The 27,039-nt window shown below is 47.6% G+C and overlaps 1 protein-coding gene and 1 pseudogene across 1 annotated transcript in view; both read right to left on the reverse strand.

Annotated features, from left to right (window-relative positions):
• Positions 1 to 784: 784 nt before the first annotated feature.
• On the reverse strand, positions 785 to 14,514 carry LOC116572834 (annotated as a pseudogene).
• Positions 14,515 to 16,319: 1,805 nt separating this feature from the next.
• PDLIM1 (PDZ and LIM domain 1) overlaps positions 16,320 to 27,039 on the reverse strand; it is a 46,089-nt gene continuing 35,369 nt past the window's right edge. The window contains exons 5-7 of the mRNA XM_032312357.1: positions 24,152 to 24,303; positions 17,195 to 17,312; positions 16,320 to 16,801 (exon numbers count right to left, since the gene is read on the reverse strand). Of these exons, the coding sequence (XP_032168248.1) occupies positions 16,615 to 16,801; positions 17,195 to 17,312; positions 24,152 to 24,303 (457 nt within the window). The 3' untranslated portion in view covers positions 16,320 to 16,614. The remainder of the gene's footprint in view (positions 16,802 to 17,194; positions 17,313 to 24,151; positions 24,304 to 27,039) is intronic.

Below are 27,039 nucleotides of genomic sequence, written 5' to 3' on the forward strand. Positions count from 1 at the left end.
TTGCTGGGGGGGGTGGGATGATGGGGGTAACTGAGTGGTGGACATTAAGGAGGGCACTTGATGCAGTGAGAACTGGCTATTATATAAGACTGATGTATCACCTCTACATCCAAAACTAATGATACACTATATGTTACTTAACTGAATTTTAATTAAAAAAATAAAAATAAAAAATAAATTTTAAAAAAAGGAAAAGAGACGGGGCACCTGGGTGGCTCAGTGAGTTAAGCCTCTGTCTTTGGCTCAGATCATGATCTGAGAGTCCTGGGATCATGCCCCGAATCGGAATCGGCTCTCTGCTCAGCAAGGAGCCTGCTTCCCTCTCTCTACCCACCTCTCTGCCTATTTGTGATCTCTCCCTGTGTCAAATAAATAAATAAAAATCTTAAAAAAAAAAAAAGGGAAAGAGGCTTGTTTTTCCAGTAATGCAGGGAAAAGAAGTAATTATTAATAAATGGGTTCAGTGATAATTTTCTGAATATTCCTTTTGCAATAAGAGCTATGTATTTTCTCCCCAAAGCACCCCCAACCTAGCTAGAACAAACTAATTCCCCACTACCCTAATGTCTCTTCTTTCAGTCATACTGTGTGGGTGCCCTGGCTGTGCCCTGGGCTCTGATCAGTGAACAGAACTGTCCCCTTTAAGCTAGCAAACCCAGGCTGTGGGACTGAAAGCCCTACTCCAGCCCCCATAGCAGAGGCCACAGAGCTGCTGGCAGTTTCCACAGCCTCAGAAATAAGGAGCCGAAAGCTGACAGCACAAATGAAGCCCCAATATGGAGAGAGAATGAAGGCTCCTAGGCTCCGAATAGGCTGCAAGCTGGGGGCAGGAAAAGGGAACTTCTGAGTCAATTCCATCTTTAGAAACAAAGGGGAAACTGGACCTTTTTCTGTTGTTATGGTTCTATAAGGCATTCTACAGCTACTGAGCTCCAAGGGGATGTGCAAACACAAAAGGTCTAAAAAAGTCAGGAGAACGCTGCCCTGGCTGGAGAAGAGAGTAACAAATAGGCAGATAGGTCAGCAAATCATTTGTAGGAAGACAATGCTAGGAACTTCAGCTCTTCACATGGCCGCCAGCCCTACAGAGAACACAGTAAGAACCAGGACATCCGCTCCAGACTGGTACAGCTGGGGAATCTTGAGGCCTTTCCCTAGATCCCACATTAAGTGTCAAATTCCAATCCAGATGAGAGGAAGACAAGTGAAAACTTGGCTCTGTAGATCGGTGATGGCCACAGATACAGGAACTTTACACCTCCCAAATGAGACCCAAAGTTCCCAGGGACCAACAGGGCTGACAAGCCAAAAAGAAACCCCTGTACCCAAGGCCACAGTGGTACCATGGTGGCAAGCAGACATCACTGTGGGAAGAGCCACAGTGTAGATAGTGATACGGGGAGACAGAGGATGGTTTAAAGAGTGTTCTTCTTCCTGAATCTGTCCATCTCTTCTTTGGCTGTGGTTCCCAAAGGAAGAGCATTTCTGACACAGAGCCAAGGATTAAGAAATGGCCAACATATCTCAACAAGAATGCAGCCAACCTGGGTTCTGGCCAGGATGGAAGTAGAACTTTTTGAGTCTAAATAATTGATAATGTGGTAGTAAAGCTTAAGGAGATTAAGTTATTTCTCACTTAAAAAGGAGGGGCTAAAATTCTAGATGTTTTCAACAAAATAAGTAACATAATATAAAAGGTAGTGAGTTGTCAGCATTCTGAGTGCTGTGTCTTACTCTCATAGTCAAGATACATGTGGATTTTTGATGACACAGGGATCGGCTCCCACTTACCCGTGAGTTGTTCAAGGGTCAAAAACTGTATAACTTACGTACTCTACATGGGATAATATTCCAACTAAATCACATTCCACAAACATCTGTTGAGAAATATGATGTACCTTGCTATCTCACTAGAACACTAAGCAATTTGTTTAAATAGTGACTGAATCAACAAATTCAGTGGGTAAATAAAAAAGGGGAGTTCAGAAAAGTTTGTCCTTTTGCAATCCTTAGAACACTCCCGCTCCTTGTCCCTTGGCAGAACATGAAGCCATGCGGGCACATGCTGACAAGCTGCTCTGCTTGTGAGCCCAGATCAGGCCCTGTCTTTTCACTAGACTATACCACCACGTACACCTGCATCCCCCTGGCCAAACCCTCATCACCGACCTTCACTGCACTGTACGTACCTGCTAGGAGAGTGTGTAGCCCTGGGAGAGCACACCGACAGACACAGAGAATAGGATGGTCTTTGCCAGGGGCTTGGGGGAAGAGGAAACAGGGTTGCTATTCAGTGGATGAAGAGTTTCAGTCGTGTAGGATGAAAAGTTCTAGAGATGTGCCGTGCAACATTGTGCCTACAGTTAACAAGACTGTACCGTGCACTTAAAAATTTTAGGGGAATGGGACGCCTGAGTGGCTCAGTTGGTTAAGCAGCTGCCTTCAGCTCAGGTCATGATCCCAGCATCCTGGGATCGAGTCCCACATCGGGCTCCTTGCTCAGCAGGGAGCCTGCTTCTCCCTCTGCCTCTGCCTGCCATTCTGTCTGCCTGTGCTCACTCTCCCCCCCACCCCAATAAATAAATAAATAATCTAAAAAAATTTTTTAGGGAAAAGATCTCATATTAAGTGTTCTAACCACAACCCAGGAAGGAGGGAAGGAAGGAAGCAAGAAGGGAGGGAGAGAGGGAGAAGGAAAGAAATTTGCCACAATCAAACGACCAGCTGTAGAAACAAGGGCTGTATTTATCATGAACAGCTACATGTTGTTATGAGTATTTGTGATCTTTGTTATAGGGTATCAATGAGAAGAGTAAACATCACCCAAGGATTTGACATCTTCTTTCGGCTAAAGGGTTAGTTTGTGTTTTTTAGTACTCAGGATAGTTGTATCGTGTGAAACAGAAGTATAACTTTGTTATTTATTTGGAGATGAAGTATGATTTAAGGGAATATGTATGGGTGCCAAGTTTATAAGGGGTGGACTGTGAACTGTGATGGTTAATATTATGCACCAACTTGGCTAGGCTACAGCACCCGTTCTTTAATCAAATACTAATCTAAATGTTGCTGTAAAGGTGTTTTTTGAGATGTGGCTAACGTTGACAATCAGTTGACTTTAGGCTGACATACTGATTTGCTGACATACTGATTTACTCTGGACACATAAACTCCCAGTGAAGTAAACAGTCTAACAATTCATTACCCTTGCAGATGAAAACATGAGATTCCAGAGACTAACTGATATGCCCAATATCACACGGTCAGTGAGCCCCAGAGTCAGGATTTGAACTGACAGACCAGCTCCAGGGTCTGAGCTCTAAACCACCACACCATGCTGCCTCCAACTGAGCTAGGTCTACGTGACCTGATGTGAAACAGTCTCCAAGCTATCCTAGTAATTCCAAAATTGAGGTGCACATCAGGAAGTATACCGTGCTAACACTTACGATCAAAAGTATCTCATTTAGTTTGATCATTATTCTCCCTGAATTTTACAAAGGTAGAGCTGCACGGTCTGTTGGCTTCCAGGGAGGGTTCTGCATTCTGAAAGCATTGACTCCAAAGTCCTTATAGATGGTTGGATGTCTCTCTCTAGGAACTTTCAAGATTTAATCTAAGCAATCAAAACTTTTATGATTATTGGGCCTTGAGATAATTTTTCTTTTTCTTTTTTTAAAAGACTTTATTTGAGAGAGAGAATGAGAGGCGGAAGGGTCAGAGGGAGAAGCAGACTCCCTGTTGAGCAGCAAGCACGATGTGGGACTCAATCCTGGGACTCCAGGATCACGACCTGAGCCAAAGGCACTTTCTTTCTCTCTCTCTCTCTCTCTCTTTTTTTTTTTAAAGATTTTTATTTATTTATTTATTTGACAGACAGAGATCTCAAGTAGGCAGAGTGGCAGGCAGAGAGAGAGAGAGGGGAGGAAGCAGGCTCCCCACTGAGCAGAGAGCCTGATGTGGGGCTTGATCCCAGGACCCTGGGATCATGGCCTGAGCCAAAGGCAGAGGCTTTAACCCACTGAGCCACCCAGGCGCCCCCCAAAGGCAGTTTCTTAACCAAGTGAGCCATCTGGGCACCCCAAGATAATTTTTCTTTCATTGTGCATGAGATTTGTAGAGCCTTTTCACTTAGATATCAGTATATGGAAGTTTCTTCTCTGGGGATATTTGGTTTCTTTAGGAAAAAATCCTATAGTCTTTCTGTTACCTGGCTACTATTTTTTTTTTTTAAGATTTTAAAATTATTTTTAAGTAATCTCTACGCCCAACTTGGGGCTGGAACTCACAAACCCGAGATCAAGATCAGTATCTGAATCAATATTTTTATTTTAAGAAAATTTCTAAGTGAGTGCTGTGTCCAGCATGGGGCTTAAACTCATGACCGCAAGATTAAAAGTCGCATAAGCCACTGACTGAGCCAGCCAGGCGCCACTAGATTGACATCTTTTATTAGCTAATCCTTCCAAGGCCTTTCTTTGAAAATTGGTACTTGTTTTTCAAGTCCTTTTGAGTCATTTTAGTATAGTTTCAGAAGGAGCAGATATATATATATATATATATATATATAGATATATATGTATCTATATATATATATATATATATCTCAACCTGTCTTACGTGACCAGTATTACCTCAAAGATGAACTTTTATAAAGAATTTACTTGTGTACTATTAAAATATTGACTCAGATAGGGTGTCTGGGTGGCACAGTTGGTTAAGTGACTGGTGATCTCAGCTGAGGTCTTGATCTCAGAGTCATGAGTTCAAGCCCCACATTGGGCTCTGTACTGGGCGTACAGCCCACTTAAAAAAAAAAAAATTGACTCAGATAGAGGAGGATGCCTGGTTGGTAGAGCATGAGCCTCTTGGTCTTGGGGTTGTGAGTTCCAGTCCCACAGTGAGTACAGAGCTGGCTTAGAAATTTTTTGTTTTGAATAAAAATATTGACTCAGATATTCTCATTCTGTACTCACTGCTTACTCACTACTTTTCTGGATATAGCTTTCTTGGATAGTAAGTTTCCTTTAGCTACATCTTTTGTAACTCATAGTAAGTCCCTTCTGAAGCTAACTTTGTAGACTGTTTCTCAGACTGAAAATCATCTGAGACGATTTCACACAAAATTCCAGAACTTATTTCACTCTTCAGTAGTAGAAAGTAGAGTATCCATTTTCCCACTTCCAACACTGGAACACTACTCTTGACATTTTCACTATGAAGAATGAATTCTGAAAAAATGCACACTGATCAACAAAGTGGCCATCTCTTAAGAAAAAATGTCCACCTAGGACATTCATGCCAGCTGTGCCTCAAACACTGCCGTGAAGCTGGGATTCTGCACATCGTTCAGAGAATGATCACATCTCCTGTCTGCTCCGCCCTCCAGGTTTCCCTAACATTTTCCCCTTGGTGTTATTTTCTCTCTTCAGTCCTGCCAGGCAATTTAAACAGAAGACAGCCATGCGCACATCAATTTAAATAATCATGTAAATTTTTTTAAGATTTTATTTATTTATTTGACACAGAGAGATCACAAGTAGGCAGAGAGGCAGGCAGGCAGAGAGAGGGAGAGAGAGAGGAGGAAGCAGGCTCACCGCCGAGCAGAGAGCCCGATGCGGGACTTGATCCCAGGACCCTGAGATCACAACCCGAGCCGAAGGCAGCAGCTCAACCCACTGAGCCACCCAGGCGCCCAATCATGTAAATTTTTTAAGAAAAAAAAATCAAGACGAGGACCATCCATGGCTTTCCAACTTCTAATTCTATTCTCATCTGTTCTAAAATCTACCCTCCCTCCTTTTTTTTTTTTTTTTTTTTTTTTTTTTTACCAAGTCTGTGGTCTTAGGATATTATAACAGAAGAGTGAGTCTGTATCTCAGGATGGGGTCCCTTATTTCTATCTCAGCACCAGACAAGTCAGATATAATCATTAACGTGTTGTCATAGGTAAGGTTTTCAGGATTTAGCACTCCCTAGGTGTGACTACAGATGCCATTACTTAGGTTTTTAAGACATTTTTAAGATTTTATTTATTTGAAAGAAAGAGAGAGGGAGGGCATGTACACAAGCAGGGGGACTGGCAGGGGGACAAGCAAGAGGGAGAGGCAGGCTCCCCGCTGAGCAGGGAGCCCAATGCAGGGCTCAATCCCAGGACCCTGGGATCATGACTGAAGGCAGATGCTTTTTTTTTTTTTTTTTTTTTTTATTTATTTGACAGAGAGAGATCACAAGTAGGCAGAGAGGCAGGCAGAGAGAGAGAGAGAGAGGAGGAAGCAGACTCCCTGCTGAGCAGAGAGCCCAATGTGGGGCTCAATCCCAGGACCCTGGGATCATGACCTGAGCTGAAGGCAGAGGCTTTAACCCACTGAGCCACCAGGCACTCCTGAAGGCAGATGCTTAACTGACTGAGCCACCTAGCTGCCCGTAGATGCAATTATTTGACAAAATAATTGCCCGACATATGGCCCAATATAGAGAAACAATGGTATAAGCTCCCTCTAGATATATCCATCTGTGTAAGTGCATCAGCAGATTCAGTGGTTCTTATACCTGGCCTCTCAAAATTATGCTAGACTCAAAATAAAATGTTTCCTAGAACAATGAAGTTATATTTAAATATAGTATTGGGAAAATAGCTACTAGTAACTCAGATACCAAAGGACCCGGAGCCCTTTTTACCCTGGAAGTAATGAAGAGGCTTTATAGCATCCATGGCACCCATCAAAATGTCTACAAAAAAACAAGTGGTGAATACAAGTGAATTCTTCCTAGAAAGAACTATGGCCTCCAAAAGGTTAAGAATCATTCATTAGGGGTAGAAGAAAGGGCAGATACTGGACGAAATTTGCTTCTTCCTACAGCTCCCTAAACCACATGTTTCACCACAAATCACTGAGCCTTGTCCAGACCACATGAAACTAGTGGTTCAGACCAAATTCCACAGAAAATTATTTGAATGTCACTCTGTCTGATCTTCTGGACTTTACGCATTTAGAGTCCTAAGTCCTGCCCACTAACCAATTTCTCCATTCCACCTAGTGTTATAGACTGTAGTTGGTTAAGCAATTGTAATTTCAGAGGAAGAAATGTCCTTTGTCCTCTGGGAGTACCACTCTTTCAAATGTTCTAGAATCTTCCCTCTTCCCTTTCAGTGGAAATGTTACACCCACACTTATGTCCTTATGTCTTTTTTCCCTTCCCATGCGATTTTTCCACTTGACCCAACCACCATTTAAATCTGTCACCCAAATTTTTTCCCACTTCTGTTTAACTTCTCAGAACATGTCCCATTACTGAAATTTTCCCCACCATCATCTCTTTCCTTCTAAACTGCTCTCTTCAGTTAGGATTCACCAACAAATCCTCTTAACCCATCCAAAGCCTGCCCAGGTATCCACATTCCTAACTAAATCTGATCTATTCCTTCTTTTTAATGTTGTTGGTGGTGGGTTTTTGTTTGTTTGTTTGTTTGTTTGTTTTGGTCTCCTTTGGCTTCTTTGGACCTGCCCAACTGATTATATTCCTAGATTCATGAGAACACAGAAAGGGAGAAAATCTTCATGAAATTTTGATTCCTCTATCATCAAACTTCTCTGCATTTCCATGGCTGTAATGATTATCCAGACTCTCAGATGCTAGGTCTAAGAAATCAGAGCTCTCCAGCAGGGAACCACCACCTCACTGTATTCCCAAACACTTCAGGAAACTCCCGTATAATTTCCCTCAAATATCATCTGCAATAGGATGCAAAGAACATCCTTGTTCTTTCTCAAATTTCCATTTAATCAAATTAAAAATTTCTAACTCAGTACTCAGATCACTCCATAAATACCAAACTCCAATTCCATATCAGTCCAAAGCCCAACTTCATTTTTTAAAAGATTGTATTTATTTATTGGAGAGAGAGAGACAGAGAGACAGAGCATGAGCAGGGAGGAGAGGAAGAATCAGGGAGCCCGACTCGGGGCTGCTCAATCCCAGGACCTTGGGATTAGGACCTGAGCAGAAGGCTGACACTTAACTGACTGAACCACCCAGGTGCCCCTAAAGCCTAATTTTACTACACCATTTAAAGCCCTCTGCTCCCTCTCCCCCATCTCCTTGCCAATCTACTTGTCCAGAGTTGGGCATGTCTTCACCCCATCTGAAATTCCCTTCCCCATCCTTCATGGCTTGTGTATGCCATCCCCCCCACCTTTTTTTTTTAAATTTATTTATTTTGGGAGGTAAAAGAGGCAGAGGGAGAAGGAAAGAGAATCCCGAGCTGCACACAGCGCCTCACGTGGGGCTCGATCTCATGACCCTGAGATCATGACCTGAGCCGAAACCAAGAGTCGGACGCGTAACCAACGGCACCACCCAGACACCCCTCTGCCACCACTTCTTTTAAGTACAGTATGATCCCCTATTTCAATCGTCAACTACAGCTTCACTTTAAAGCATGGTATTTTGTATGTGCTGCTCTTTAAAAGTGACAATGATTTCATCCAATATGGAAGATTATGCTTCTTCTGCCATTCTTCAGTTACCCCTTCCCCACTTACCGAACAGGGACCATGTTTTATCACTCGCCACAAGACTGAAAGACCCTGTGATGCTTAGTGTAGGTCCCTGCACGCCGTCCCTGCTGCTGCAAGTGCTTCTCTAGTAGCGTTTGCCCACTCACCTCAGTGCCCCAGAAGGAACAAAATGATGCACCTCGTAAGCCGATCCGCATTTGTTCTGCTCCATTTTGACCAGAGAGAGTCACAGAAGTTCCGGTGATTGTTAGTGCTCGTGAATTCTTGGTATTCCCTTACTCTCTCCAAAGCAAAATTATTTAAATCAGCAGTACTGACAGGGCGCCTGGGTGGCTCAGTGGGTTAAGCCTCTGCCTTCGGCTCAGGTCATGATCTCAGAAGCCCCACAACGGGCTCTTTGCTCAGCAGGGAGCCTTCTTCCCCCCTCCCTCTGCCTGCCTCTCTACTTGTGATCCTTCTATCTCTGTCAAATAAATAAATAAAATCTTTTAAAAAAATCAGCAGTACTGTTAAACAATATGCTAGGGCTTTCCTAGATAGAATGGGCAGGAAAGGGGGGAATATGGTAAGCTTAACGGAGGAAACCTCATCTATACAATTAAAAACAACAACAACAACAAACTCACAAAGCACACTTCTACCTTTGCCAATCCTGCACGAGGCTTTGGGATCATAAATATTACATGGTCCCTACGTTGGAGGTGAAACTTCTACCACACATGTAAAATAATTCCCTATACTGAACTCAGAAAGAGATGGAGGGAAAACCTGACTCTAGTTAGAGACAGCGATCATGCCTGACGTTCATATATCATTTTGGTATTTATAATCAATTCTTTTTTTTTAAAAAAGATTTTATTTATTTATTTGACAGAGAGAAATCACAAGTAGATGGAGCGGCAGGCAGAGAGAGAGAGAGGGAAGCAGGCTCCCTGCCGAGCAGAGAGCCCGATGCGGGACTCGATCCCAGGACCCTGAGATCATGACCTGAGCCGAAGGCAGCGGCTTAACCCACTGAGCCACCCAGGCACCCCTATAATCAATTCTTAATCGATTTTTTAAGACTACATAAAATTATATATTGAAAATATGGCTCAATAAAAGTGGCTACATAAAAAGATTTTCAGACATTCCAAAGTGAAGTAAATGCCTCACAGCACACACACTGATCACGACTAAAATAAACTGTTCGTGCCGAAGGAAAATGATCCCAGACGGAAGCATGGATCTGTAGGAAGGAATGAAGACCACTGGAAAGGGCCGTGTCTGGGAATTATTTACATTAAATTGTTTACAATATCATAGACTAGTTTTTAAATCTCCTTTAAAGATTACTGTTGGGTTTAAACATAGGTAGAAATAAAATATATGACAGCAATACAAAAGATGGGAGGCAGGAAATGGAAATATGCTACCATAAAGTTTCTAGACCATGCTTGATATAGTACAATATTACTTGAACATGGACTACATTAAGTTGAAAATGTAAGTTATAAACCACTAAAAAACAACAGAAAAAAAAAAAACCAGAGCTAATAAATAATTGAGGTCATACGGAGTCATAAAAAATAAACAATTGATCCAAAAGGATGCAGGTTATTTTCTTTAAGATTTTATTTATTTATTTACTTGAAAGATAGATAGATATAATGTATAAGCAGGGGGACTGGCAGAGGAAGAGAGAGAAGCAGGCTCCCCACAGAGCAGGGAGCCCCACATGGGCTTGATTCCAGGACCCTGAGATCATGACCCAAGCTGAGGGCAGACACTCAACTGACTGAGCCACCCAGGTGCCCCTAGGATGCAGGCTTAGCAAGAAAACAACAAAAATGACTCCAAGAAAATCAGCAGCAAGATGAGAGACATTTATCCAAATGACATTAAAAAATGAAATTAAAATGGTCGAAACAGTTTGGAGATTCCTCAAGAAATTAAAAATATAACTTCCCTATGACCCGCAATTGCACTACTGGGTATTTACCCCCAAAGATACAGATGTAGTGAAAAGAAGGGCCATCTGTACCCCAATGTTTATAGCAGCAATGGCCACGGTCGCCAAACTGTGGAAAGAAACAAGATGCCCTTCAACGGACAAATGGATAAGGAAGATGTGGTCCACATACACTATGGAGTATTATGCCTCCATCAGAAAGGATGAATACCCAACTTTTGTAGCAACATGGACGGGACTGGAAGAGATTATGCTGAGTGAAATAAGTCAAGCAGAGAGAGTCAATTATCATATGGTTTCACTTATTTATGGAGCATAACAAATAGCACGGAGGACATGGGGAGTTAGAGAGAAGAGAGTTGGGGGAAATTGGAAGGGGAGGTGAACCATGAGAGACTATGGACTCTGAAAAACAATCTGAGGGTTTTGAAGGGGCGGGGGGTGGGAGGTTGGGGGAACCAGGTGGTGGGTATTATAGAGGGCATGGATTGCATGGAGCACTGGGTTTGGTGCAAAAATAATGAATACTGTTATGCTGAAAATAAATAAAAAATAAATTTTTTTAAAAAATGGTCGAAACCAAAAAGTAGAGATTGTCAGGATGAATGAAAAGGCAAGACTCAATCAAAAAAAGGTTTTCTACAGAAAACCAAGTCTAAATATAAAGACACAGAAAAATTAAAAAGATGTAATACACAAACACTGATCAAAGAAAGCTGGGATGGTTCTTTTAATATCAAAGTAGATTTCAGAACAGGGACTACTACCAGAAATAAAGATGTTCATCTCATAATCACAAAGGAATTAACCTCATTACAAAAGAATCTTAAATGTACATACACCTAAAACAGAGTGTTAGAAGATATAAAACAAAACTGACAGAACTGAAAGAACAAGACAAATTCATGATTATAGCCAAGGATTTCAAGTGTCCACTCTCAATACATGATTGGACAAGCAGACAGAAAATCAGTAGGAGGACAGAAGACTTGAGCCTATCAACCAACTTGACCTGATTAATTTAGTGTATAAAACCCTCCACCCTAAATAGGAGAATACATGTCCTCTTCAAGTACATATAAAACATTCACCAGTACAGACCGTGATCTAGGCTACAAAAGGATTTATTTTTTTTAAAGATTTTATTTATTTGACAGACAGAGATCACAAGTAGGCAGAGAGGCAGGCAGAGAGAGGGGGAAGCAGGCTCCCAGCCAACCAGAGAGCCAGATGCGGGGCTTGATCCCAGGACCTTGGGATCATGACCTGAGCTGAAGGCAGAGGCTTTCACACATTGAGCCACCCAGGTACCCCAAGGATTTATTTTAAAAAGATTTTATTTATTTATTTGACAGACAGAGATCACAAGTAGGCAGAGCAGCAGGCAGAGAGAGAGGGGGAAGCAGGCTCCCTGCTGAGCAGAGAGCCTGATGCGGGGCTCGATCCCAGGACCCTAGGATCATGACCTGAGCCGAAGGCAGAGGCTTAGCCCACTGAACCACCCGGGTGCCCCATAGGCTACAAAGGGATTTAATTCCAATTCACAGTGGAACTGAACTAGATATCAGTAACAGAAAGATAGCTGGAAAACCACCAAATATTTAGATACTAAATATTAGATACTAATATTCCAGGGGTCAGAGAAGAAATCAGGAGAATCTGGAAAGCTATTTTGAAATGAATGAAAATGAAAAAGCATGACAAATTCGTGGCATGTGGCCAGAGGAGTGCTTACAGAGAAATATATACCATAAACACTTATATTAGAAAAGAAAAAAGTGGGACAACTGGGTGGCTCAGTCAGTAAAAGCAGCTGCCTTCTGCTCAGGTCATGATCCCAGGGTCCTGGGATCAAGTCCCACATCAGGGTCCTTGCTCAGCAGGGAGCCTCTTCTCCCTCTCCCTCTGCCACTCCCCCTGCTTATGTGCTCCATCTCTCTCTCTCTGCCTGCCCCTCTGCCTGCTTGTGCGTTCTGACAAATAAAATTAAAATTTAAATTTAAAAAAAAAGAAAAGAAAAAAGCCTCAAACCAATGATCTAAATGTCCAGCTCAAAACAGCTAGAAAGAGAGCAAACTAACCCAAAGCAAAGAGAAAGAAGGAAAATAATACAGATGACTACGTAAGTCAAATAGAAGCCAGAAGGAAGACTGATCAAGAGGACAGAGGACACAAATGACAACGCAGGGTCCCTACGTCAGGACAGGTAAGTGACTTGGCTAAGCTCTCACAGTTAGGTGTGGGGAACTGGCTGTCCTGGGAAAAAACCTCCGTCCCTTTCCGAGTGGGATGAGCCCAGGGGCGTAGAAGTCTGGCTGAGGCCGGTCTCTCCCCATCAGAGTCCCCAGGCGTTCAGAGCCCTCTCAGGAGGAAGGACTCTCCCATGGCTGACAGGTATAGTGGGGAAAGCGGGGGAGAGCAGGAAAAACAGGACTCCGATGTGCCCAACGCGCTGAGGCACAAACATACCATGGCATCTCCTCAGCTGTAAGATGAAACCCACAGACCGGATTCATTTTGCCAGGTGTTTGGTGTGCTTCAGGCTCTCTACTGGCCTTGGCCTTTGCCTATCTGCACCACCAATTACAGCAGAAGGGGACGGATGGGCTCAAATCAAATCAAGGCGGGGCTGAGGGACAAACCAACAAAGTCCCGCCACAAGATCATTCACCCAGCGCTCCCCCAGGAAACAGCTAGATCTGCAGCTCCCAGAGCATAGAGCAAGGCAAGAAGGCAGAGATTATTTTATTTATCAGTGTTTAACAGGCCCCACTGGGCTCTTTCCTCCCAATGCTAGGCTCTGCTCACTGTGTTTCAACGAGTGACCCACACGCCAGGCCTTGAGCAGCAGCCTCCGACCGCAGGCAGACCGGTCTTTGTCCTCAGACTCGAGGATTTCCTGCAGACGCTGGAACGAGGTGGACTAATTTGTTTTAAACGCCTGTTTCTCCCGTAGCATCTCACAAACCTCAGATTCTTGGCCTATGCCAAGGTCGCCAAGAGGGTAAATGCTTTCATCTATGAAGCGTGTGGAAACTCACAATGTGTCGAGAGGCAGAAACAATTCACTACGCATCTCCCTTCAGAGAACAATAAATGCAAATTTAGGATATAAACGCATCATCATGATGGAGAAAACCCTCTCGGAATTCGACAGATGTTTTTGCCAAGGTTTTGAGGCATATTTATCACCAAAACTGGCTGTTGCGTCAGTGCGGTGAGTGTCTTCTGCCTAAAAGTTTCAGCAATTCAACTCCTAGTTGGCTTAATCCCATTGGATAGAGACACTTTAATTCTTTTCAAATTGATTCAAGGACATGGCATCAAGAGAGTATTTAGAGGGAGGAGGGCAGTCAGCCACAACCTAACCATGAAACAGATCCCCTCATGCTCTCAGGCCTTGGCCACAGGCCTTCCTCCAGAGCAGATACCAGTGCTCCCTGTAAATTCCAGCACGTGCTCGTTCATGACCCTATACACTCTAATTCTCATTCACACCGAGTCCTTGGTTCCAACCCACCTATGAAATCACCTGTTAGCAGGGTTTGTGATGCTCCCAGAGCAATACAATAAATGCAAATGCGTTTTGTAATCTGTAAAGTGCCATCGACGTCAGGCACCATCACACCGGATGTACTTTCTAGATGCTACTCTTTGCTTGAGGGCAGGGCTCTTGGAGGTAGACGAGGTGGGCAGGTGAGGGAGCCAACATTCAGCTCATGCCCAAGGAACTGGGCACACCAGACCACACCTGCCACACTTCCTCCTGCCATTGTGAGCTCCCAGCTGATAACAACAGGGCTGGAAGAGCTAAGAGGTTTCCTGCTCTAGGGGCCCATTATTGGGGGAGAAGCTCTTTGTTGTCTGGTCAAGAGAGGATAAGAAAGAAGGCATCCCAAGTCAATCTGCTTTATGTTAAAAATCTACCTCAAATCCAGTGACTTCTCCCCAGTCCCACCTCTACCACCCTGTGCCAGCCTCTCCGTTTCTTACCTGGACCAGTGCGGTAGTCCCACCTGGTCTGTGTCCACTCTTGCCCATGATGCTAAGTTTCTGACATGGAATAAAAATCCGTCATCTGAATGGGTAAGTCAGTTTCGGGTACATCCCCATGGAAAAAACCCTCCAAATAAATTCCATCTCAGAGAGAAAAGAAAAATCCAAACTTTCTGTCATGGTTCACAAATCGGTTCTCCCAGGAAGCAAACAGTGACCTGGGGCTCGTGAGGGGAAAGTTCAGGACAGGCACCCTTGGGTCAGGGAGGGAGTAAAGCAGAATTGGGCAGGAGGGGGGTGGGGGGAGTTGGCTATAAGCCATACAGCTTTAATGGAGGCCTCAGCTGACCCCTACAAAGCGGTCCAGGGCGGGGCCAGGGGGCAGGTCCAGAGAGGCCGGTATCCCCAGGCACCCGACCACCTGGGAAAGCGGCAAGGCGGCAGCTCTCTTCAGCTGAGACACTCTGGAAGAGGCTTGATGGATGGGGCCCTCCACGGCAACTCTCCCAGCAGCTCGGGGGCCAAGTCCTTGGGCTGTGAAGAGGTATCTAAGTGACGAAGCAGGTGTCAACGTTGGGGGAATCTTCATGCGATTTCTGAAGGCAGCTCCACCCAGATCCTGGTGGGCCGACTCTTCCTGTGGGAAGCTGAGGAGGGTCACAGGGGTAAACCACAGCCCCTGCACCTGATCGGGAACTCAGGCTCATCTCCAGTCTCTACCACACACTCTGGATTTCCCTCACCCTCACCCAGCGCCTCTGTGCAGCTGAGGCTTCCCTGATGGTATGATCCAGAGCCACATGGTCTGCAGGTCCCTTACCACTGGTCTCATGTCTCTTCTATGTTAAAAATCTACCTCAAATCCAGTGACTTCTCCCCAGTCCCACCTCTACCACCCTGTGCCAGCCTCTCCGTTTCTTACCTGGACCAGTGCGGTAGTCCTACCTGGTCTGTGTCCGCTCTTGCCCATGATGCTAAGTTTCTGACATGGAATAAAAATCCGTCATTTGAAAGGGTTAGTCAGTTTAGGGTATGCCCCCATGAAAAAACCCTCCAAATAAATTCCATTTGAGAGAGAAAAAAAAAATCTGAAGTTTCTGTCACGGTTCACAAATTGGTTTTCTCAGGAAAACCATGTCCCAGAACTTGTCTATTTGCTGTCAAAATTCCATAAGGGACTACCAAGAAGTATCTGAGTTTCACACCTAGGTGATACCCATCCTGAGTCTGCTTCCCTTCACACAGAGCAGAGTGGCTGCAGTGGTGGCAAACAGCCTGGAAAGGGACCCATCAGGGAGTATTCCAAGGCCAACTGGTAAAGCATTCCATCTCTTATCTGGGAACCATTCACCTCCTCGGGTAAGTCCCAGAACAGCCAGAGAGAAAAGAAGACATAATTTTAATACAACAATAACGAGGTTGGGATGCCTGGGTGGCTCAGTTGGTTAAGCCTCTGCCTTTGGCTAAGGTCACGATTCCAGGGTCCTGGGATCGAGCCCCGCATCGGGCTCCCTGCTCAGCAAGGAGCCTGCTTCTCTCTCTCCCTCTGCCTGCCGCTCTGCTTATTTGCGTGCTCTGTCAAATAAATAAATAAAATCTTTCAAAAAAAAAAAAAAACCAACAATAACGAGGTTGATCTTATATTAGCATCAGAGAAACAGAATCTGGAGAAAGCTTCCAAGAACGGTGAGACTATGGCCCATTCAGATGTCAATCCTCTCACCCCTGGAGAAGACCTGCCAATCTCAGAGAAGTGGGGAACCCAAAAGATGACGAGAGGAGATCAGAACTCTCATCTGGCTTGAGCCAGGAACGAGGACACATGGTGGAATGAGAGACACCACACTGCCTTGGAGTCTATACATTTATTGAGTAGACATGAACTCAGTGTCAGACATACCCAATTCGGTTTGGTTCCAATGTGGCTGATGTCCAACTGCAGCAGAGACGAACTGAGGTAAAGAGAAGACCCGGGGACGCTGGCAAGGGGACACGGAACAAAACAATCCTCCGTCAATGTAAAAGCGGGCGTCGTGCAGCCAGTGAGTCAGTTAGCAGAGGCGGGGAGACGTGGTGTTTAAAGAGCAGGGATAAAAACCAGAGTCAGCGGGAACCTTCAGGAGAGGAGAGGGCCAGAGCACGGGGTCACTTGGGGAACACAGTGACCACGTCGTAGCCCTCAGGGGGTGTGACTCGCTCCCGGGCGTGCTTTTCACAGTAGATTTGGTCCTCCACGAAGAAGTGGCCCTTCTGTTTCAGGTTGGTGCCACAGTCAGCGCACACGTAACACTCAGGGTGACGGTGGCGGTCTCGCAGCTTCACGAACACGCCGCTGCAGGAGGGAGGCAGGAAAGGGCTCCATTAGTGACAAGCCCCACGGCTGGGGGGTGGGGGGTCTTTCCACGAGGCCCATCAAAGGGCAGATCAGGGCCTCATAAAGCCGCCGCTCATTCCTGGGCTCCTCACACATTACTCGAGAAGCCCTCCCTCTTCAACAGGGCGGCCCTCTCTCTGCTTTGACGTTAGTCACACCCAACGGGCTCTGTGGCCAAGGAGAACCTTCACACCTGGCTCTGGACATAAAGGCCTATGTGGTCTCTCTGCTCTATTTTCCAGGCAGGAATTCTTCCCCATCGCACCCAAAATGGGCACCATCTGGCACTTTCCACAGCGTGGTTTATTCCACCTGTGGGGCCTCCGACACTGGGGAGAGGTGGATACTCACACAATACCGGTGCCACATTTGTCACACATGGGCAACTTCTGGGCATTTCCAATCGACGCTGCCACTTTGGTGACTGGTGCCTTGACGCTTCTGAAACCTGAGGGCTTGCTGGGATCCCCTATAATGAGGAAAACACTTGGGTTGGCCAGGAAAGGTGGGGTTGCCGAAGTTTCATTGAGCTTTTGTGGAGTTGCTTATACGTATGTTCCAGCAAGTTCCTGGAATAAAACAAACCTGACTCCACTGTGTGATCCTGGAAAAGTTCCTTAACCTCTCTGGTCCTCAGCTTCCTTTTCCATATGACAGGAATGCATTTTTCCCTTCACCACGGTACAAAAAGGATTAAAAAGTACACGCAGAGCCCTCCCACAGTACCCAACACCTAGTTAGCCCTCAGAACACAAATTACATTTCATTCCGATTAGATGCGTGCACATACGGGTATGGGCACTTCACAGTGACTTCTGCAGGTGCAACAAAGATGGTATTTGATCATTAAAAGACAGTGTGTGTGGATGCTGGAAGAAGCCCACGTCACAAGAAGTACAAAGCTGTTACAGCAGAGCATCTCTAGGCAGCCCCACAAAACCCACCTACCCCAGAGCAGAGCAGAGCAGAGCAGGCCGCCTCCCTGCAGTCGGCCGTGACGCGTCCAGTGAGCAGCCACGCGGCCCAGCACAGCTTCCAAGCCCTCTACCAGGGCGCCCAGCAGCAGCAAGCCATCAGCATCTGACAGTCTCGTTGTCAGCTGTGACCGGACTGCAAAGCCCTGCGGCACCAGGACCCTGTTTTCCATGCTTTGTGACATCCCACAGAGCCTTGCAAGGCGCTGAGCATACACCAGAGGCTCCAAAGACGCACGAAAGGAGGGCAAAATGCCCCAATGAAGGCTTAACGGGCTCTACCTTTGCCCAGCACACTGTGGCCAAGGAGCCAAGGAGGTCTCTACACCAGTGGTTCTGAACAGGCCGCAGAGAGTGGGCCAAGCACCAGGAGAGAGCCCCTAAAATCCACAGAGCAGGCTCGTCCTCAGAGCTGCTGAAGGAGCATCTCCAGACGCTAGGGCCCCAGGAGATCTGATTATGTCTGCGGTTAAAACCCACTTCTTGAGACTAAAGCAGCTGCTCTCAGATTTTCCTGTGCACAGAATGATGTGTGTGTGTGGGGGGGGGGGGCTGGCGGCAGTGCAGCTCACTGGGCCTCACCCCCAAAGTTTCTGCTTCAGCAGGCCTGGGGCGGGGCCCGTGAGGTTGCATTTCTAGTAAGTTCTCAGGTGCTGCTGAGGCCACTGGTCCAGGAACCACCCTCTGAGAACCACTGGCCAACAGCAAGAGAACAGTTTCCCGCGTGAAGTGAAGGGATGAGGGGAGTCATCCTGTAACTGCAGCCACGCGGGGCAATCCTGGGGCTGACAAACGAGGGTCCTTATCCTCACATCCATTTGGAAAATGGGTCCCCCTAACCTTGACTGGTGCTTCTGAACCAAAACTTGAGATGAATCCAAGTAAGGGGCATCTATCATTGGCTCGGATGGTGGACTGTGTATTTTGCCACAATTATGTGTCCCATCCCCTGCCCCGGCCATGCATCTCAGTAGGTCAGTGATTCTCTACTGGGGATGATTCTGTCCCCAGGGGAAGAGTCTGGGTTGTCACAACTGGAAAGCAGTGCTTCTGGCCTCCCCTGGGTAGAGGCCAGGGATGCTGCTAAAATGTCCTAAAATGTGCAGAACAGCCCCACCACGTGGACTTCTCTGGCCCCATATGTCTACAGCACCCAAGCTGAGAAACCCTAGTCTTGGTGAAGCATACACCCAGTTGTACCCAAAGGCCACGGACTTTGGGTTTGACGCTATGACTTGCTTTGGCCCATGGAATGGGAGCAGACGTGAGCCCCGTTCTGGCAGAAGCATGAGGTGCATCTGTGTGGTTTGGTCCTATCCCCATGGAGCTCCAACCTCTGCCTCAGCAGCCAGGCCCTGAGAATGGCACCTCCCTGTGCTGGGCTCCTGGCAGTGGGAGACTCACAGAGCCAGGCCCAGCCCTGCCACAGTGGGCTGACCCGTAGCCCTCACGGAAGGCGAACAAAATTGCACTCTGCCTCGCACTGTGGGTGAATGCCGGGGAATAGCCAGCCGGGGAGATGTGGGTGCCTGATGGAGAACAGCAAGAGGGAATATTTAAGAGCAGCCTGTTTTAAAGGCCCTACCATGGGGTGTGGATGGCGTGGTCTCTCAGGGTTCCCCTGTCAGGGCAGGAATCCTCCTGCACTAGGGAACTGATGGACACAGATGTCCAGCCGGTGGCACAGGAGAGAGGCAGATGTTAGGAGGCTTCAGGGTTTCCGCTGTTTTCAGCCAGAAGCTCTATGATTAGGCTCGGGGGAAGGCTTGGTGCCGCCTGGTTAGCTGCCTTTGGTGCTTTGGTCAGCCCAAGTCCAAGTCCCTTTTTGCCTCCCCAAATCTTCCTCCCCTCCTTGGTCCCAGTCTCGACTTTGTTCATTATTGCCTTTTTTTTTCTTTTTGCATTAACTGTGATTTTAAAAAACACAGCATTAAAGAGTCATTTTTGTCTTAACTATTGAGGTTTTGGGCGCCCCCTTAAATTCTGTACCCAAGGCAAATGCCTCCCTCCTGTCACCCTAATCCTGGCTCCCTCCTAAGATCTCAGAAGGGCTGGGTGGCCAGCTTCACACCTCTAACATCCCCAAAAGGCTCCCTCCTCATGTGCGGGCTCCTGCTCCTGGAGCCATCTGGGCAGCCCGCCCCAAGAAAGAAGGAAATGTAGCGACTTGGTGGCGTCTCTGCCTACCCAGACTACCCAGACAGCTGGGAAGGGAAACCAGCTGCCCTGGGGAACCAGCGAGGCGAGGCTATGGTCTCAGGCGATGGGGCTGTTCTTCACGTAATTCATTTGACCCGCAGAAAATTTACCAGAAATGGGTTGCGCCGGCAAGAGGGCAGGAGAGAAGGAAGGAGGAATATGAGAGCCGCACTTGGTAGGAGAATCCACACCCCTTCTCCAAGTAGAGAAGGGACTGGATGAAACTGGGCCAGGGGCAGGGTCATCTAGTTGGCTCAGTCAGTAGAGTTGAGATTGTTGATCTCAGCGTCATGAGTTCAAACCCCAGGCTAAGCATAGACAAAAAGGAGAGAGAGAGAGAGAAACAGCACAGCATGGGAAGGGGCCGCTGTGTGCAGGACCAAGCAGGCACAGTGCCCAGCCCTGCAGCGCCACCTGCTGGCCCCATTTTCTCCTCTCACTTATAGCCAACACCACAAACGCAAGAAATGTCATTCTGCCCTTCTCAACAAGCCTACAGTAAAAACATTAGCTCCCTTTAGACTCTGGGAAGCTATAAACACTTTCAATTTTCTCTCTTTCTAGTGAAACTTGTATGTCAGAGCTTTCTGGGGAAACAAGTGAAAATGGGTTCAGGAAAGCACAGCTATTTTTCTACCCACTTTACTGCTCAACAACCTTCCAGGGCTCCACATTACTCAAAGAACCAAATTCATGGTCCTTAAGCACCTGGTGGTCCTCCGTGATCTGACTCCAGACCCCGTGGGGATTCTCCTGCAACCCTGGACACCCTGATACTTCCTGAGCAAGTCTCTAGCTTTCTCACCTGAGCCCCCAGCACCCACTGTGTTTTCTCAGTCCTTGATGCCTCCTTCGAGTCTCCTCTCCAATCCCCCTTAAATGGCCAGATGGATGATAAACAAGATGCGCTATAGACACACTGTACAACATTCAGCCTTAAAAAGGAAAGAGATGCTGACACCTGCTGCAATATGGATGAACCCTTACGCTCAGTGAAACAAGCCAGTCACAAAAGACACACGCTGTATGATTCCCCTGCCAGGAAGTGCTTGCAGCAGTCACATTCATGGAAACAGAAAGCAGATTGGTGGCTTCCACGGGCTGGGGGAGGAGGCTTCAAGGAGCTAGCGATGAATGGGTACAGAGCTGCAGTTCTGCAAGACGGAGTTCTGTGGGTGGGCGGTGCTCACCAGTGCACAATGGTATGGCCATGGCTGATGCCTCCAAACTGAGCACTTAAATATGGTTAAGACAGGAAATCTCATGTTAGCTATAGCTCACCATAATTTAAAAATTAAAAATAAAAAGCCTCCTTGTTTCCTGCAAATTTGGAATTTGATCCAGAGCAAGATGAAGTTTGAGAAATCCAGGACCCTTTCTCTTAGTCCTGAGGCTGAATTTCACCCCAAAGGAGAAGACCCACATTGAATCTTTAGGAGTTTATCACCAAACCCTGCTGCAGCCAAGCCTCGCAGGTGGGGCCTCACTGATGGTGGGCCTGGTACTTTCTGTGCATCGTTTCCCCTGATGCTTTAAACCATCTGTGAAGGGCGCCTGCGTGGCTCAGTTGGTGAAGGGTCTGCCTTCGACTCAGGTCATGATCCCAGAGTCCTGGGATCAAGCCCTGCGTCGGGCTCCCTCGTCAGCGGCTAGTCCACTTCTCCTTCTCCATTGCCCCTCCCCCTGCTTGTTCTTGCACTTTCTCTCTCTCAAATAAATAACATCTTAAAAACAAAACAACAAAAAAACAGCCATCTGTGAAGTAGCCATTATTAGCCTCCCTGGACATGTGCAGAAACTAGGGCTCAGAGAGATGGGCAACCCGCCTGCGGTCTCCGGGGAGGTCACAGGCAGATCCTGGATGCCAGTGCTGCAAGGGCCGGGCTGCTTTATGAACCCGAGCTTCCCCAAATGACAGTAGCCCTCACTGAGTGCTTTCCTATGTACCAGACACTGCTCTGAGCTTTAACCATTTCATCTCAAATGAAAACAGGGATTTGAGCTCCTTCCCCCAAGAGCCTTCTGCACACAGTGGATATAAGGACTGAAATTCATGCAGTTTCATTGCATGAGAATTTTACTATAGCTACATATTAAGAGATAATGGGACAGATTATAAAGATCTGTTATCTCCCTTCTTCTTCTTCTTTTTTTTTTTTTTTTAGATTTTATTTATTTATTTGACAGACAGTGATCACAAGCAGGCAGAGAGGCAGGCAGAGAGAGAGAGAGGAGGAAGCAGGCTCCCTGCTGAGCAGAGAGCCCGATGCAGGGCTCGATCCCAGGACCCTGAGACCATGACCTGAGCTGAAAGCAGAGGCTTTAACCCACTGAGCTACCCAGGCGCCCCGCCCTTCTTTTTAGCAAAATTTTTATTTTCCTTGGGGCAAGAAGATATTCATCCCAGGGAGGAAAGAACTCTAATTCTCAGACTCTCCTACAACTGGATGTGGGCATGTGACTAAATTCTGGTCAAATTAAATGGAATGCTAGTGTGTGACTTCTGGTAAAGAAAAAGCTGGCTTATCTGAATAGAGTAGTCCCCATTCAGCCCTTTTTCCTTCCTGGTGCTTGGAGATGGTTGTGATGGCTAGAGCACCAACTGCCAACTAGAGCCATGAGGTAACCTTGAGAATAGAAGCCACGGGCTTGGTAGATGGAGCACAAGATGGAAGGACTTCGGATCTTGATGAGCCTGGAATGGCCACCTCAGTGAGTCTGGGCTTTAGGTCCTTCTTTGTAACATGAGGGCATTTGACTAGATGAATTCTGCAATATCTATGTCCTAGTTTGGGACAGAATGGATTGACTTTTCTCCTCTCTTAGTTGAAGGGTTTTGCACCCACTTACTCAGAGTAGAGTAAGTTGTGGTTTCTCACAGGTTTTGATAAAACGGGCATTCTCTAGGGCTGATCCCCAAATCACTTGTCAGTTGGCCCTAATACCGGAACTTCATGCAGCATATGACTCATTCCTTCCAAAATGCACAGGTACAACAAGCAAAGGGGGAAACTGCTGGTAGAACCATATCCTTTTAGCATAAAAGAACTTTTCCCGTAACTTCCTGTGCTTGTAAACTGCCAATTTCTCTATGAAGCCTGGGTCTGGGTTCCGTCAGGAGGGAACTCTCAGCTCAGGAAGAACTCCCAGGAAGCCCAACCTGGAGCTGGGGACCTGGGGGAGGGTAGTTACTCTTGCAGAGGGCCCTCTGCTGTGGCCCTCCGTGGTGGTCCCAAGCAAGCAACTCGCTCCCTCCCTCGGTGCAGGTGAAACAGGCTTCATGGTCTGCATCGCCAGCTCTCTCTTCACAGGAGGGCACTTCAGGGAAAGGAGGAAAGAACAAGGGAAGGCAGGCCTTCGGTGAAACGCTGTGCCTTGAGGAAGGCCACAGAGCCGAGGATGGGGTGCCGTCCACAATGCAGAGCCCCACGGGTGGTCCCTGTGTGCTTCAGGCCTCAGAGCTCACACCTTGGACAAGTTGAGGCCGGCTTTGTGCCTCTCGGTACGGTTTGTAAACAAAATCACAGGCGTGAAGCACCTCCCGTAGCCGCACATAGTGTGGGGTGCTTCTGCCGTGCAGGACACCAGATCCTCAGACTGAGCTTAGAAAATAGGATTTTGACCCCCGACAGAGCCCAGAAAGGTCACCCGGGGAGAATGTGGCCAAACTGGGGGTTCGCCGGCTCTCTGGAGTCCATTTACCCGAGAGCAAGAACAAACGCACTGCCCTGCAGTGTGCCCTTCTCTGTGTTGTTGATTCCTTTTCCTTCTGCTTGTCCCGGCCCGTGACCTTCACCCAGTCACACACACAGCCACCACAGAAGCATGGGATGTGGGCTCAAGCCAAACAAATGGCCAAGGGATAAACAGGGGACAAACAGAATCCCACAAGAGTCAAGCTCACCCTGACGCCTGCAGCCTAAAGCCCATGTGACAGGAAACAGCTGGGCAGGTGTGGCTGGGAGCTCGCTCATCCTCTGTCTCTGAGCTTTCAGTGGTTTCGAAGCCCGGCTTCCCACCGCTTCTTCCGCCCGCTCAGGGCTATACTCACCTTTGTTTCAGCCACGACCGACCCCGACCCAGACCCTGCGACCCAAGAGCCTCCGACCGCACGCCGCCTCGCAGGGTAGATTACCTTTCTCCTCAGACTCTAGGATTTCCTGCAAAACCAGGAATGAAGTGGACTGCTTGGGGGGCTCATTTAGCTCCTGTTTCTCTTGAAGCATCTTGTAAACTTCAGATTCTTTGTCGATGACGAGTCCGCTTGGAAGCTGAGAATGGTCTAAGCTGTAAAGAATGTTTGGAAATTCATTAGGACACGTCAGAAGTTAGGAGGCAAAAAAAAAAAAAAAAAAAAAAAATTTTACCAGGCACCCCCTTCCAAGTGAAGACACCTCTGAATCAGGGGGTGGCTAGGAACGACCCTGCTGGTCGGAGCCCACTCTGAAGTCAGCCGTGAGCCTCCAGCCGGGGTTACGAGGCGGCGTTGTCGGGGCTGGCTGCTACTTCAATGCAGGAAGAGGCTATTTCCCAAACAGTTTCAGTAATGTGATTACTTTTTGGCCTAATCCCATGGAATGGGAATGCTGTGCTTCTTCCTTAATTACATAAACAATATTATGTCAAAAGACAATTTAGAAGAGGAGAGATGTTGACCACAACCTGACCACTAAAGGCTCAGCTGGGTCCCCTTGGGATGGGCCGCACGCACACTTCTCATGGGGCGGAAGGCAGCGTTCTTCCTTCCTGACGCTATCAACGTCTTTCCAAGTGGTATCAGCGAGGGTCTGTCTCCAGAACCTCTCGCAGCCCCCAGGGCCAAATGCCCTGGGCTCCTCACTGACCAGTCGGATGGCCAGCTCTGCCTTGCCCAGATCACAGCGCTGGGGGTGAGGGGGAAAGCCCCAAGCACTGTGGAGACGGTAACGCATCATCGGAGGCAAAGGGGACGTTGAGACCTGAGCTCAGTCCCCAAGGATGGGACAGGACAGGACAGGCTGAGCTGCGGCCGTGTTCCACCAGGGCCCATTTTCCAGGCTTTTCCAGGAGCCTCTGCTGCCTGGTCTGGGAAGGGGTAAAATGGAAGGAGACTCCAGTCAGTTCTGTTTGCAAGGTCTGTCCTGCACCCCCTTTTCAGCACCACCCCTCCCCCGACCATGTGTCCAGGCCGCCACGGCTGACCCACACAACGGGCCACCTTTGTCGTTTGTCCCTGTGCTGCCGTTTGCAACCCCAGGACAGTCTAATTTCCAAACAGAGGCCACAGTGACCTACTAAACACAAGAATCACACAGTGTTGTGACGTGGCTCCAAGTGTTCTCATAGGACTTCAGCCAAATATTTATAGTTTTAATAACAAAATACTAGTTTAATCAAGTTCATCTCCTTTGGAGTAAATATTCATGACAAAACATAGAAAGGCCCCGAAGAACGCAGCTCTGCCTCCCTTTCCAAACACATGGCCGGCCAGCCTCTGCTCACGAGGCTCTTGTCACACCGGCCTCCGTGCTGCTTCCAGATTGCAGCAGCCTCAGAACCTCTGCACTTTCTGTTCCTAGTGCCTGGAAGGATCTCTCTCCAGATCGCCCCACAGGGGCCGCACTCCCATCACCCCTTCCTCTCCATTTCTGCTCAGATGTCCCTCCTCAGAAAGGCCCCACAGGCCCTATTGGGTCTCACCCTCATCCCATGGACTCTGTGATCATCTGTCTGTTTCCTCACTGTCCCTCTCCTCCTAGACAGTGAGCCCCTGGAGGACAGAGTCTTGGTCTGTCTTATTCACCAGCACATTCCCAGAGCCTGGTACAGGGTCTGGGCTCAGCAGGAATGACGGGGGTGAAAGGAAATTGCCGAAGAGATCAATGTGTGACACGCTCTCCCTGCTCCTATGGGGTCACAGGGGACCCTAGAAGGCAGCAGGACCTCCCAGGGGTGTGCCAGGGAAACGGCAGCTCAGCCTCCCAGGCCCAGAGCCCCCCAGGTTCTCAGTCTCTGGTGCTTTTCAGCTCTGACAAATCAAGCTGCTGTAAACGTTTATGAACAGGTGTTTGTGCAACCATGAATTTTTATCTCTTTGGGATAAATGCCCAGGTATTTACTTACATGTTTAAATTTATGAAAACTGCAAAACTGTTCTGCAGTCTGTACCATTTTACATTCCTCCCCACGGTGTGTGAATAATCAAGTTTTTCCATATCCTTTCCAGCACTTGGTGCCGTCACTATTTTTACTTGCACCATTCTCATAGAGGTAATATCATATGGGGGTTTTGATTTGCACTTCCCTCGTGGGTGAAGATGGCAAACATCTTTTCATGTGCTTCTTTGCCATCAGCATCTCCTCTAGTCCTTTCCTGGAGATCCGGTTTCAGATCCGCCAGCTTCTCAGCCTCCACTGCTTTTCCAGAAGCTGCCACACTGCAGGGCAGAGGGACGGTACACCCGGCGGGACCACAGCACAAACGTCAGATGCTGGCGCACTGTCCCTGCGCAGAGGGATGGGTTTGTGCACAAGCGTGGCGTCCTCTGTGGGTAACAGAGCTCTGGGCCACCCAGCCCGCCGGGCCGCCTCCCGGGTCTAAGGGCGCAGGCAGTGGCTCCCGGCAAGTGTGAGCGCTCTGTCTGCAGGGCTGAAGCCACTTCTCCAAGTGCCAGTGAAGTGTGCCAGGGACATTTCCTCACTCACCGCCCACCCACCCACCCACCCACCCACCCACGTGTCATTTGTTCCCATTCCCTTTTAAAAAGAAAATGGGTATACGGGCAATCATAGTGGGGGATTCTCCCCGGGTTACCTCTCTCTCTCCTACTCCTCCTCTCTCATTTCCGGTCAGCCTCCTGGGGCACTTGGGGTACTGACTCCCCCACTGGAAGCAGAGTCAGCCATGTGGATGAAAACTCCAAGAGTGAAAACACTTTGCTGCTGCCAGGGAAGGTCAAGATGGACGCGGAGAGATGAGAGAGACTTCGTCTCTCCGCAGGTCACTCGTGCTGGCTGCCTGGGGGCAGGGGAAGCCAGCCACCA

Source organism: Mustela erminea, chromosome 14 (genome assembly GCF_009829155.1).
Source record: "Mustela erminea isolate mMusErm1 chromosome 14, mMusErm1.Pri, whole genome shotgun sequence".
NCBI classification, from domain to species: domain Eukaryota; kingdom Metazoa; phylum Chordata; class Mammalia; order Carnivora; family Mustelidae; genus Mustela; species Mustela erminea.